Source organism: Sarcophilus harrisii, chromosome 1, assembly GCF_902635505.1.
Source record: "Sarcophilus harrisii chromosome 1, mSarHar1.11, whole genome shotgun sequence".
NCBI lineage: Eukaryota > Metazoa > Chordata > Mammalia > Dasyuromorphia > Dasyuridae > Sarcophilus > Sarcophilus harrisii.
In genome coordinates this window covers 80,627,669-80,642,019 of record NC_045426.1, presented here as the reverse complement: position 1 = coordinate 80,642,019, position 14,351 = coordinate 80,627,669, and the positions used below count along the sequence as shown (strand labels likewise).

Sequence of the window (14,351 nt, the reverse complement as noted above, 5' to 3'; positions counted from 1 at the left end):
TTGGGAGCAGAATGGGATCTCTGAAGCCCATGCTGGGGAGGATATTTATACTTATCAAAAGCTGCCAAGCTGAGAAAAGCCCCCTGGATTTGATGAGTAGACCATCGCTGGTGTTTTTAGAAGGGGCAGATGTATTGTGTGTAGGGGGAGAGAGAGGAGGGGGAAAGGTATTAAGAAGAAAGATTCCAAGAGATCAAGTATATTGAGAGATGAAAAAGGGAAGTAGAAAATGTTGATCGAGGTCTTTTTACTAACCTTCTTAGCCTTCTTTGGACACTCTCCAGCTCATCAAAGTTTTAAAAATGTGCAGAGAAGTGGATGCATTTCTGACGGGGTCTGAGCAGGACGCAGTGTAAGCCCTTCAACATATTGCTCAGTCTGGATCTATGTCTTTTTCTCATTCTACTATGTCCTTCCTCTTTCGATATGATATTTTCTCTTCCCTTCTTAGTCAAATTTAGGTTAAAGGAATCATTCAACATGTATCTATTAAGTTCCTAATATATGCTGGGTAGGGTATTAAGTGCTTGGGCTACAAGGATGAAGAAATGAAACAATCCCCACTCAAAGGGAACTTACATTTACATTTTTGTGTAAAGTTAATAAGTATATAGACATGTTTGTGTATATGTGTGTAAACACACACACATATATATATCTTCTGTTGTGGTTATTCAGTTCTTTTTAATCATGTTCAAGTCTTTGTGACACCGTTTAGAATTTTCTTGATAAAGATACTGGAGGGGTTTGCCATTTCCTTTCCAGCCCATTTTACAGATAAGGAAACTGAGGCAAACAAGGTTAAATGCCCAAAGATACACAGCTAGTGTCAGAAGTCCGATTTGGTTTCAGTAAGATGAGTCTTCCTCACTCCAGTCCCAGCATATTCTCCACTGCGCCACCTAGCAACCTTTCCGTCCATATACACATATTATACAAAGTATTATAGAAGGTACTCTGACGGGGAGAGATCATAAACTCAGGGCTGATTTAGACCTAGGGGTCATCTTGTCCATAAACTTCTTTTTCGCCTTATCGAGGTAAAGAGACTTTTCTCAAGGTCACACAGCTGCAACACCAGGGCTCTTTTTCACTGTCTCATTAATGCTCCTAGTTTTCTTCTTCTCTTGCTCCACTCCTAGGAGGTATAGTCAGCCTCCCCATCTCCCTTCCTCCTTCCTTCTAGTGGGTAGCTGGCAGATGCTAAAACAGAAAAACCAGGAAGAAGTCAACTGGGGGCTCTAGAGCCCTTTGAGCAGTCTTCTTTTGATTTTTAAAACATATGCATGGATAATTTTTCAACACTGACCCTTGCAAAACCCTGTGCTCCAAATTTTCCTCTCTTTCCTCCACCCCCTTTCCTAGATGGCAAGTAATCAAATACATTTTAAATATGTTTGAAAATATATGTTAAATCCAACATAGGTATATACGTTCATATAATTTCCTCTTCTAAAAGGAACCAAGAAGAGGAAGTAGCTTTGTCATCACTGGGAGATGGTTGTACTGGTGATTTATCAACAGGCATGTGCCTAGAAGCAACTTAGTCTATGCTTGATCTAGTCATCTCTCTTTTCTTTTCAAGAAGGAATTCTCCATCAGAGTATATATTTGTATGTACTATATGCAGACACCCACACACAAACATACTAGGCAGCTAAATGGCTCCATGGGTAGAACACTGGGCCTGCCATGTCTCTCTAGCAGATCATCTGTGGCATTTCTCTCACCTTTCCTCCTTCTTTTCACAGACTGAACACAAATACCAAACAAAACTTCAGTTCCTAACAGGGGTCCTCAAACTAAGGCCTGCAGACCAGATGCAGCAGCTGAGGACGTTTATCCCCCACACCCAGGGCTATGAAGTTTCTTTATTTAAAGGCCCACAAAACAATGTTTTTGTTTTTACTATAGTCTGGCCCTCCAACAGTCTGAGAGACAGTGAACTGGCCCCCTGTTTAAAAAGTTTGAGGACCCCTGCCAAGGAGCTTATATTTTACTGGGAGAAGCAGAACGGAAGCAAAACAGTTATGTTATAGACAAGTTGTACTTAGTTGCCATTGGTTAGATTTACAAGGCTTCTTAAACTTTTCAACCTTACAACTCTTTTTCAGCCAAGAAATTTTTATATGACCGTGTATATATAGATATATAAAATAGATATGCAAATCAAAGATTTGCTGATAATAAATCCTAATTTTGCAACCCCCACATTCAGTTACAAAACTCCATATGGGGTTACAAACCACAGTTTAAGAAACAAACAGGGCATTAAAAGGTAGGCAGGCAGAGGAGGTGATCTCAGAGAACTCTCTGTTCCGTGAGGCTCTTACACAATCGTTAAGAACGTCAAGGAGGATACCCTTTCCAAAGATTTCCCCTATATCTTCCCCTTTTTAAAAATCACATAACTTTGGACTCTCTACTGTGAGTTCTGTTGTATTCTGATGTACAGAGAATGAAACCCAATACTAGACTAGCTCTTAATTCCCCTAAATTGTTTTAGGCCCACTGCAGATTTACCACTGACTCCTCCACCCTAGGATGCAGAAGATACTCAAAAAAAGCTACCCCTATGAAGGAGAGCAATTAGGTCTCTACTAAGGCCAAATGAAAGGAAATAGGTGGAGGGCTTGGCTGAGACAACAGGAAGGACTTCTTGGCTGCAAAGAAATAAATACCCAAACAGGTGAAAGAACCAGCCACTCCCCACTCTCCACCCATTCAATCTTTGGCATCTCCAGGATTTATTTCCCCTTAGGGCCAAAGAACCCTTCCCACAAGAGGTATTTTGAGACTATAAACTGAAAAGTGTTTAATTATTGTGTCACAACGCAGGTACTCATCAACTCCGCCTTGGCTCATTGTTTCCTGTGCTGGGATTCCCCCTTTCCCAGTTTCTATCCATTGAATTCCAGCCTATTCCTTTCCAGCTCCATCTCAAATGCCAGCTCCTCCAGAGAGGCTCCCTGAATGCCTTCTTTAGGATTTGTATAGTTTCACATCCCTCTGGAGCACTGCAGACTTCATGTACATTTGGGCAGTTTTGTGTCTTCCCCAGTGGCTCCGTATGCTGTGCACATGTTAACGTCTGCTATTTGCTAAGTGAATGGCATGGGGCACACAAACTCGGGGACCCGAAAGAAAGAAACATATATATGCAAAGATCATAGAACTTGGAGCCAGACCTTCCCAGAATCCCAGAATTTCAGGTTCAGGAGGCCGCTGAACTAGTCCAACTCAACTGTACAGAGATCTCCCCTTAAATTATATGTATGAGCTTTAATTGAAGATCTTGTTTAGTTGAAGTTTCCTCATTTCCCAGCTCAACACACTCATTTTAGACTTCTTTTTGATGTCTTCACCATGCTATGCCTTCTTCCCTTCCTCTTACCTCCACCTCTGACAAATTTTTTCATTGGGAAATCCTGTCATCCTGCAAGATCTTGCAAAATCTTGAATCAGCCCTAATACCAACGTGTCATCAGTGTCCTTTCTAGGTCATGAATTCCTTAACCTCCATCTGAGGAGGGGACATGGGACAGAAATTGCCTCATTTCCCACCCTGCTGTACTCATGTCAGTCTTTGATTTCCCCCACCGTTCCCCCTACTCCTTTCACTCCCCTTCCACCTTCAGCTTTTCTTTGTGTGCCATCTTACTCATTAGATGTTATCTCAAACCTTAGCGCAGTACCTGGCACTTACTGGGAAATTGTTGCTCAGTAGCATCACTCTATTTGACTCCATGGATAAAAGTCCATGGCAAAGTCTGGGCAAAGACAGTCGCAGTAGGTTAGCATTCTCTTCTCCAGTTCATTTTGCCCGGCGTCATATGACAGTTAATAAGTGACCTCAGGTCTTCCTGATCCCAAGCCCAGTGTCATATCCACTGGCACTACTTTCTTGTCCATAGGAAGGTGGTTAATAAATGTCTATTGACTATTATTAGTCAAACTCAGAAAAGGAAAACCACAATCTTCCTGAACATCCTGTTCATTTGTAGATTGCTCAGACTTTTTAAATAGGGGCCAGTTCACTGCCCCTCAGACTGTTGGAGGGCCGGACTACAGTAAAAACAAAAGCTTTTTTTTGTGGGCCTTTAAATAAAGAAACTTCATAGCCCTGGGAGAGGGGGATAACTGGCCTTAGGCCGCAGTTTGAGCACCCCTGCAAAGGCAATCTTTTTGCCTAATTACTCTAAGGGTCACAATTTTTTTCTCCTATGAAGCCTCAAATCTCCTTATCATAACTTTCAGAAAGCCCTGTTCTGTTTTCTGGAGTCCACAGTCAACAATCAGTACACATTAAGAACTGACTATGTGCCAGGCTCTGTGCTAAGAGCTGGAGAGATAGAACTGAAAGGAAAAACGGTTCTTCCTCTCAAGAAGCTTACTATCTAAGGGGGGGAACAACGCACCAAGAAAGCTGAAAAGGGAGAAGGGAAGAGAAGCGGCCCAAGTCAGGGCACAGTGAAGAAGCCAAGTCCGGAAGGAGCGGGAAACGAGCACAGTTTTTCCCCACAAGACCACAAGACAACCTTTGCAATATAGCGCACATGCTGCTGCTGCTGACGAAGATGAACAACGTTTAAGACTGGCAAGGGCTTTCCATGATGATGACGCTTAGCTCCTCCCCCAAAGCTCTGGGCAGGCAAATGTTTGTATTATTCGTCTCCGTATTATAAAGGTCCCAGGGCCCTTAGTGGCTGGGCGGGATCTGAACTCAGAGTCCCCCTCACTCCACTTGCGGGGCTGCGCCCTCTTTTCCTGAAGAATAAGGTTTCAGAGAGAGCGGGAGCCCTCCGACAAGCGCTAGGGGTCACAGATCTGACACCCTTTCCAGGCCGGCGAGCTTCAGGCTCCGGGAGTCGGCCGGGACGCCCGCAAACTCTCAGGAAAGAAGGCGTCCCGGCACGGTGCCGAAGGCTCCCCTTCGGGCGGCGCAGACGTGCTCTACCCGACGGAGGGCGGCCGATCTCCGCTGGGGAGCATATAGCGGTTAAGCGGCCCGGCCGGGCCCGGGCTCTGCCGGCGTCGGGGGTCGCCCGGACAGAGCCGCCCTACAGGAAGGAGAACGCGCCCCGCTCCGCGTTTCTCCGCCCCCGCCGGCCAGCCCCCTCTGGTCCCTCCTCCCGGCCTCGCCCCGCCCTTTTCGGCGCCCCGCACTCGGGACTCGGGGCTACGGGCCCGTGGCGGGGAGGGAGCTGCGCGCCGCGGGCGGGTTCCGAGGTCCCGGCGGGCCGCGGCCGGGCAGGAGGACGCCGTGTGTCAGCACTCCGGCGAGGCCGTGGATGAGGGCCCCGCCGCCCCCCGCCCCCGCGCCCATGTCCACGGAATGGTTCCGGCGCCGCTTCCTGCACCGGGCGCCCTCCGGGGCCGCGGGATGGAGAGCCGGCCTCGAGGACGCCGTCGGGAGCCCGGAGCCCCCGGCCAGCCCGCTCCCCTACCGGCGGCCCAAGTTCCTGCGCGTGGTGGCGCCGGCCCCCCGGCCCCACCCGTACCCAGACCCCCAGAGCCGGCCCCGGCCGGTGTACTCTCCGGCCCCGGACCGGCCCCTGCCCTGGAACGCGGGCTACGCTGAGTGAGTTGGCGGCAGTGCCCTCCGCGCCGGCCTCTTCTCCCCACCTCCGAGCCCTTCCCTCCCCTTTCTCCTCTTTTCCTGCTCTTCTGGAACTCCCCCCCCCCCCCCCCCCCCCCCCCCCCCCCGCGCCCCTCGGCCCGAAGGATGAGGCCGGAGGCGGGGCAGGGGCTGCCCCTGGGCACGGGCGCGCGCGTCGTGCTCCTAGCGAGCAAGGTGTCGGACCCCCGCGCGGGGAGAGCGCCGCTCTCGGTCAGGAACCCGCGGAGAGCCTACCTGTGGGACCACCTACTTATCGCACTTACCCGCTTTGCCAGCTGGGGGTCCTGGGCGCGGGCTCTGCCCGGGGTCCGAAAGGGCACCGGAGAAAGAGGAAAAGGCCCTGCCCGAGAGGAAGCAGTGCTCCCCGCGGGAGGAAGGGGAAGGGGCTCAGCTGGAGCTCAGGTGTTTTTCTGGGGGAGGTGTGGGTGTAAGTGAGCGCTCAAGCGCGGAGCAGTTCCTCTTTCCGTGAACTTGCAAGGGAGCGGGGCCGCAAGGTCGGGGATGGCGGCCGTGGCTGTCTCTGCCAGGTGTCCAGAAGCCTCCTGGAGTCGGAGGGCGGAGGGGGCTTCAGCAAGTCCTCTGATAGGGCGACAGGGTTTTGATTTGAAGGGATCTCGGGGACAATTGAATCCACAGAGACGACACTGGGGAGGGGGTAGGTAATTTGCTGGAAATCACACAGCTAGTAAGCAAAAAACAATCAACAAACATTGATGGAAGACCTCTACACAACTTAGATTAAAATCTGGTCCTCTGCTTGGAGGATAAAGAAATAAAGCAAATTTCCAGGATAAATAGATACATTTTAAAAAACAATAAAATAAACTTTATTGTTTAGAAGCTGGCCATGATGTCAACAGTTGTAATTGTAACATCAGATCAGAGAATTACAAACAAAAAGGAAGAAGATCTTTCTTTTCTAGAAAGGAGCATCTTGGAAGGGGTGACCTTTGAGTTGGATGTTAAAGAATGTGTAGAAATGTAAAGGTTGCGAGAGGGGGCATCTCCCAGACTGCCCGAGCCACTAAGGCAAGAAGCAGAAAAGCTGTGGGCATATTTGGAAAAAAGATTTTCCTAATTTGGTGAGAGTCTAAATTAAGTAGAGGAGGCCGTTTTGCATGGAGACCAAGAATGTCAGATGGTAGAGGTCAGAGCCATTGAAACATTTTTAAAAATATATTTTATTTATACTTTTTGTCTTTAATTCACAACCATTTACCATCCCCACCCCCATCCTCCACCTTTTCACATTGAACCTCCCTAGTGACTAAGAAAGACGTTTAAGTGAAAACCATCTGGGGAACTTGAGCTGCATGTAAGTTGTGCCCTAGGAAGCATTTGCCTCACTGCTATGATTAAGGTTATGGAATGTTTTATTATCTGGCGTCCGGGACCTTCAGATCCTCAGAACTTAGCCATTTTTTGTGATTTTTTTTTTTTTTTTTTTGATAGTCATTCTGTGTATCATTCTCTGGATTCTACTGATTTCATTTTTATCACTTCTAGATCTTCCCAAATTTCTTTTAAAATCCTTTTATTTGTCATTCTTTTTTCTTTATCACCCAGCTAAATGGCACAGTGGTTAGAGCCTGAGTTTGGAGTCAGGAAGACTTTCAAATCTAAACTCGCTTATTAGCTGTGACCCTTAATTCAGTTTTCCTCAGTTTCCTCATATGTAAAATGAGCTGGAGAAGGAAATGTCAAACCACTTCAATGTCTTTGCTAAGAAAACCCCAAATGGGGTCAAGAAGAATCAGATACCATTGAATATTAACATTCACATGCCATTTTCAGCCTCCTTTTTTTTTCTTTTTTTTTTTTTTTGTTTCTAGATTTTTGGGGGTTTTTTACACCAAGAATGTCCCTTTAAAAATTCGAACATGTTAGGCCTTTGTCTCTGATTTGGACCTCCTTGGAGTGTGTGCCCAGGAAAGGAAGTGGTGGGCTAAAGCCCTAGAGATTCTGAGGCAGAGGATTAATTATAACCAGGTCTATGGGGAGGGGAGAGAGTTTCTAGCTTTGGGAAGGCAGGATGAGTTGGAGTGCACTGGGAAGTCTTAAGAGAAGGTAATGAGGGCCTGTGCAAGGGCAGTAGGTAGTAAAACTCATGAGGAGAAGGGATGATGGGAGAGATACTGAGATGAACTTCAATTGACCTGGTAACTTGAGTCTTGTAGCATCCATGCAACATGTGAGGGAGAGGGAAGCATCCACCTAGACACCATGGGAGTCACATGGGGATTCACTTCATCTGTAAAAGGGACACAAATGAGTCTGCCATTCCCTACTGTATTGGGAAGGGCTTTTGCAAACCTTAAAATGCTGTCTCAACTGTGATTAATAATGACCCAGTCATGCTGCCATGATATCTCTGGAGACCTGATTTTCTCTCCTTTGGTTGGTGAGAAGAGAATGCACAGGTTGTCCCAGTTGCCAGAGCCCTCTGTCCAGAGAAGAGCCTTCTGACTCAGAGTGGGGAGGGGGACCCTAACTCTGGCTACGCCGCCCCTTTCTGAGCCTGCAACCTCCCTGTGGGACATTACTTGGAGTGGAGCCTGAACCTCAATTCTGTGACTGCAGGGTTATTAATGCAGAGAAGTCAGAGTTCAATGAAGACCAGGCAGCATGCGGTCATCTCTCCATCAAGCACAGGGAATTAGGGGACAATGAAGACCAGGAGTGGATGATCCTGTGCCAGGAGGAGGTGAGGGGCCAGGCTGGGCTCTGGGACTGCGCAGGCCCATTCCTGGAAGGCCCCGATGAATGGGGCTGGGGAAGGACCTATGCTGGCGGGGAAATGACTGCCCTAACTTCACATCTGCTTTCCTGGTGCAGTACATCACCGGCTGCTACTGGGCGCTGTTTGATGGTCATGGGGGCCCCACCGCGGCAGTCATGGCCTCCAACGTCTTGCACAGCTGCTTGCGGGCAAAGCTGGAGGACATAGTGGAGGGCATCCTGGCCCCCCAGCCTCCTATGCACCTCAGTGGCTGCCGCATCTGCCCCAGCGACCCCCTCTTTGTGGAGGAGAAAGGGATCCAGGCGCAAGATCTGGTGATTGGAGCCATAGAGAAGGCTTTCCAGGAGTGTGTGAGTCTGGCCCCGAATGGGAGGAAGCTTGGGGTGGGGCATCCAGGAGCCGGGATGGGCTCCTCCTTAGGTGATTGGGGAAGGAGGAGGGCTGGGGGAGGAGGAGGAGGAAGGGGCTATCTGCTCGAGGTCTCCCAGTGGCTTCTGGGTCTCTTCTGGGGCAGTTGCCTGAGGGTATCTATGGGTGGGGATTGGGTTTATGCCAACAGGATGCAGTGATTGGGCAGAAGATGACAGCCACTGGCCAGGCTGGGGGCTGCACAGCTCTGGCCGTCCTCTACCTGGAGGGGAAGCTCTATGTTGCCAATGCTGGGGATAGCAGGTGAAGGCCAGGAACTCTCGGGGCCTCAGTTGGGGGGGCCTTGGAGAAGAGCCTTGAGGAGGGGAGGGTGGGCTTCTAAATCCCTTCCTTTTCTGAGGGTCAGTTTCCTTCCTTATAAAACTAGGGGGTTAAGCTAAATGACCTTGAGAATTTCCCTAATCAGGGAGACAGCATCCACATCATTTCCTTCATGAACTCCCGATCTTGTCCGGGTAAATAAGTCACAGATAAACAGCTGTAGTTCAAAAGAGAATCTGGTAAGTATGTGAAAAAGATGTGTACAAATAGTGAATTAAAAAAAAAAAAAGATGGGGATGGGGGAGCACAGTGGCCAGGGAGCTTTTAAGCTGGGCTTTGAGAAGCAGCAGAATAGTAGTAAAGAATCCTGGGTTCCCAAAGAGGCTCAACTCCTGGTTCTAACAATTACTGACTTGTATGTCAGTAATCGTGTGTCACCTGGCCAGGTGACAATGTCTTTTAAGTCTCAATGATTGATAATTCTTGTAACTCCCTAATAGACAGCATTGTGTGAGCAAAGAGTTTTCTTTGTAAAATTGCCAGTAGTACATCAAAGAGTTATTAACAATAATTTAATATATAATGTTCAACAATAATACTATTTTACACAATTAGAAAATAATAATTATGTTATTAATGAATGTAAGATATTTATAAATTATTGTTAATAACACGGTATAGCCAAGGACTCTTTAATTCAGGAGATTTGAGTTCTAATACAGAAGTTTTCCCACCTGTAAAATGAAGTGGGGATTTCCGGTTTCTGTTGAACTCACACTTTGGACCTTGATAACACTTACCATGTTCCCTCTTGTGGGAGGGCTGTGCCCGAGTCTTATCTACATTGACTAGTCTATGTGGGCAGAACTGAGCTTTAGACATTTACTGACACCCTCTAAATTTCTTTCCCAGGGCCATACTTGTGCAGAGAAAAGGCCTGAGAGCTCTGAGCTCTGAATTTACCCCCGAGACAGAGAGACAGCGAATTCAGCACTTGGTAAGCACTCCATGATGGGTTGTCAGGCAGCTCTCTGAAGCCAGGATGACTAGAACTCCCGAGCCTAGCAGGCAAAAGGCTGGGGGTATGTCACCAAGAGGGCCAAGGGCCCACACCTCGAGCTTGTTCTTGCCCTTCAGGCCTTCACTCATCCCAGACTTTTGGCTAATGAGTTTACGAGGCTAGAGTTTCCCCGGCGCCTGAGAAGTGAAGACTTGGGACAGAAGGTTCTCTTTCGAGACTATAATATGAATGGCTGGTGAGTGTTAGGATATTGTTTCTTCCTGCTGTCACTCCAATCAAGGAGCTGCCCACGGCCCTCTCTCCAAGTGGAAGTTCTTTGACCCTGTCTTTTTCTCAGGGGCTACAAACAAGTGGAGAAATCAGACCTCAAATACCCACTGGTTCATGGACAGGGCAAGCAGGTCAGTGATTGTCACGTCCTCTCCTGCCCTGGTTTTCTCCAGTTAATCCCACCAGCGTTTGATGCCATTATTCAATGTCTAACAGGCACTTATGGCCTTATTTGGGTATCCTCTCTCAGAATGGGGACTGGCCAAGGGCAGGGACCCCATCTCCCTCACTAGGGCCAGCTTCCCCCTCACTCCCAAGGGAACCAAATACAGGGCACTGCTCAGCAATCTTACAGGACAAGTTTGGTGCTTCCCAGTTGTCTGCTGCCTAGTTTCCCTGAGGGAGGAGGATTGCCACCGACCTAGATACCTGATGGTCACTGACCATCTGATCATGTCCCCACGTCCCCCACCAGGCTCGTTTGCTGGGTACTCTGGCTGTGTCTCGAGGACTGGGAGACCATCACCTGAAGGTCCTGGACTCAGATATCCACATCAAACCCTTTCTTCTCTCCATTCCCGAGGTGAGGGATCAGGGCCTGAAGCTCAGGCCCAGCCCAAGGTGGGTGCCAACTGTGGATTGGAAACTTGAAACTGCATACCTCAATTAAAGGCCTCCCTGATCTTAATATGGGAGGTTAACTTTGAGTTCCCATGGCCATGTCTACGGAGCCCAAGCTTCAGATGTTTGAGCATCCAAGGCCCATCTGAATTTGAGAGGGGCTTATCACATGGTTGGTGGCACAAGTTCAGAGAGAACACTCCACAGTAAGTTACAGATCACTAAAGTAGTGAAAAACTGATTAGTGTCACTGGCCATTCATTATCCACTCACTCTGTCTTCTAACCCCTTCTTCCTTTCCTAGGGACTCAGGGTACCATAGGTTCATCAATCTTCTTAGACTCAGAATTTCAGGCGATTGATTCAGAGGCCATTTATTCACAATCTGACTCCCTGCATTTTATAGTTGAAACCGAGCCACAGTTCAGCTTGCCCATGTTCCCACATCTAATACGTAGAGACAAGCTTTGAATCTCTGATTTTAGAGCAAGTAGTTTCCATTCTATCATGTCACCTTCCTAGGTAAAGGAGCACTGCAGAGGAGACAACCTGACTCCTTAGATGACCTTGGACATTTTCCCCTCTCCCCACTCTCAAGCAATTCATTTCTTGCTCTTTAAAGGCACACTGTTGGGTTCCTTGGTTTATTGGTCCCTTGCCATTCTGAAGCTGATTCTGAGCAAACCTCCTATGCTAGAGAACCAGGTAGCTGTGGGTGGCTTGGGTGATTGGGAAGGTGACACTGAAGCTCTCTTGGCTCTGACCACAGGTCACTGTAATAGATCTAGAACAGCAGAAGCCCGAGGAGGAAGATGTGATCATCATGGCCACTGATGGCCTCTGGGACGTCCTGGCTAACGAACAAGTAGCCCAGCTAACACATACCTTCCTCCAGAACAACAGACATGACCCTAACAGGTAACCTAGAGAAAACATGGGGGTGTCAGGGGCCATGAAATCGGGCTGTTCAGCCTTGACCTCTAAACCTCAAAAGGGTCATTTGAAATCTGGATATCTGGAGTTCAAACACTAATTGTGTGAACTGCATACTGTTTACCTCACAGCCATTAGCAGTATTTCATAAGCTTTAAAGCATGTGTGACAATTCTAACTTTTTAACATTATCTCCACCAATTCAAGGCTTCAGAGTGAAGAATTGGGGCAGAAGTAGCAAATAGGAAATAAAGAGGATGAACAAAAACAGCAGATATAGTCAGATCTCAGCTTCAACACAACTATGGGACAATATGTAGGTCAATCTTGACTAAGCCTCCTTTCCCCATCTGGATTGTCTTGGGAAAAGTACTACAGAAATCAGTTAGTCCCTTAGGATAAAGGGTAGCGGCTCATCCCCAGTCCCCTCAGAGTATTCAAGGAGACAGAATCACTGGTGTTCTCCCTTCCTCAGGTTCTCAGAGCTGGCCAAATTGCTGATCCACACGACACAGGGCAGAGAGGAGGGCACCTGGCAACAGAGCTCAGCTGGGGATGTGCTAGTGTCCTATGATGATGTCTCTGTGTTTGTGATTCCTTTGTACCACAAAAAAACAAAAAAGTAGGGATTCCTGACGCCTTCTACTACTGGCTAAACCCCTCTAGGGGACAAGCGAAATGAGGACCTCACCTCTTCTTGAAACCTAGGACAAAGGGTCAACCTAAGGAAAAATTCAAAAAGAGTGGGCTGCCTCAAGAGTTGATGAGAACGATTAGTCTTAAGTCCAGCACAAATCTATGCCTCATTTTGTTACAGCAGGCTCAGAACTAAATGCATTATGAACCACAATGATATATTTTGGCTCTTGTTCTTGCACAAGCTTTCCCAAGGACCCGGGGACATCTGTTGACAATTTATTCCATGAAGCAAGTTCAAGAGACTTTTAAGAGACAGTTTACTCTGGAGAAGGATTCCTGCCAATCAAAACCCCTACTTAAGGGTTACAGAGGAGGGCTGAAATACCAAGGACCTTTGACTTTTGAAGGATGGTTCACTTCCCATTCTTTGTCTCCTGAAAGTTTCTTCTTTCATTTGTTCAACCGTACTTGGGGAGAGGATGGAGAGTTACCTTTTCCTTAAGAAAATATCATGCTTCTGTACAGAAAAAGTATTATACAAAACTCCATGATACTGGTCAAGAAGTTTCTTTATGCCTCCAGGATCTATTCCCCTGGACCTCTGATTCAAAATATTTTATACATGAATAAAGCTCCAGAATGGTTTTCTCTATGCTTACTTAAATTATTCAGCCAGGGCTGAAAATGCAAACTTATTAACTAGCAAAGCCAATTTGTTTTTTGTCTTTGTAAGGTCTTCTAGCTTTATACAGAAGCAGTTGCTATAGAGATGGAAGTATATGTTTGACCCATGCTTTCTTACCTTATAATAAGCACCAAAATGCTTATCTAGAAATCTCACTTATTATAAAATGTTGGAAATAAAAGATTTCTTCCTGATAAGCTTTTTAATTCCATTTTACAGAAGGAGACTCATTCACTTATCCACCCCTCCACCCATCCCAATCCAGTGTCTTCCCGCCACAGCTTGAGCCAGATTGGCAGGAAACAGACTTCTGAGATATCCCAAATTCTATGAACAAAAAAAGGGATTAATTTTACTTATAGATGAAAGCCCTATTGTAAAAATTTATAAATAATTCTAACAGGCTAAGTATTTTGTCTACCTGGCCATTAGAGATCTGGGGTACTACAGGGAACCTTTGAAGCGAAAGCTGGAGAAGAGGCTATAAGTGAAGCAGACGTAAACATTTGTAGAATAGCAGTTCCCCATAGTATAACATATTTGCTGCTGAGAATGTGCTAATTAAGGAAAACTTGTCATCATCCTTTTGAAAAGGGGGTGGGGGGAGAGAAGAGAAGAAATGTCATAATTTTAAAATGTTTCCATTAGATGGAAAAGCTAGACTTCAGTGAAAAACAGGAAAAAAAAAAAATAAATAACACTTCCATCACAAAAGGCTTACAGGTACAGAGTATTGCACATTCTGTCAGATGAAATGTTAACTAGTTTTGCTAAAATTTTTCTTTTAATGTAATTTTAAAAACTTTTTAGAGAAGGTAAAAATTGAGATGTTTAACTCAACAAAAGGAAAATTCTTGCATTCTTATCTGTGCTAAACTCTCATGACACATTCTCCATCAGTGCATTCTGGGTGCCAGGTAGTAGACAATAGTTAAGTTCCAATCAATTATCACTGTAGTCACTCTCCTGGAGACCATTCACATTCCTAGCCACCTATAGTCCAAAATAGTCTGCCTTGGCCTATCCTGTTCCCTTGTTCAGCTTTGGCCTCCTACCCTTCTCAGCATCACAAAAAGTGTCAAAGATCAAAATACTAGGGAAATGCAAATTATTAGAAGACACTTCCTCCCAA

At 46.7% G+C, this 14,351-nt stretch overlaps 1 protein-coding gene across 1 annotated transcript; it reads left to right on the top strand.

Annotated features, from left to right (window-relative positions):
- The first annotated feature begins 4,685 nt into the window (after positions 1 to 4,685).
- On the top strand, positions 4,686 to 13,186 carry PPM1M (protein phosphatase, Mg2+/Mn2+ dependent 1M). Its single transcript, XM_031958146.1, has 10 exons — positions 4,686 to 5,581; positions 8,201 to 8,324; positions 8,456 to 8,710; positions 8,920 to 9,032; positions 9,963 to 10,047; positions 10,188 to 10,306; positions 10,409 to 10,472; positions 10,817 to 10,924; positions 11,732 to 11,880; positions 12,371 to 13,186. The coding sequence occupies exons 1-10, from the start codon at positions 5,292 to 5,294 to the stop codon at positions 12,519 to 12,521; spliced, it is 1,458 nt and encodes a 485-aa protein (XP_031814006.1). The 5' UTR covers positions 4,686 to 5,291; the 3' UTR covers positions 12,522 to 13,186.
- Positions 13,187 to 14,351: the final 1,165 nt, after the last annotated feature.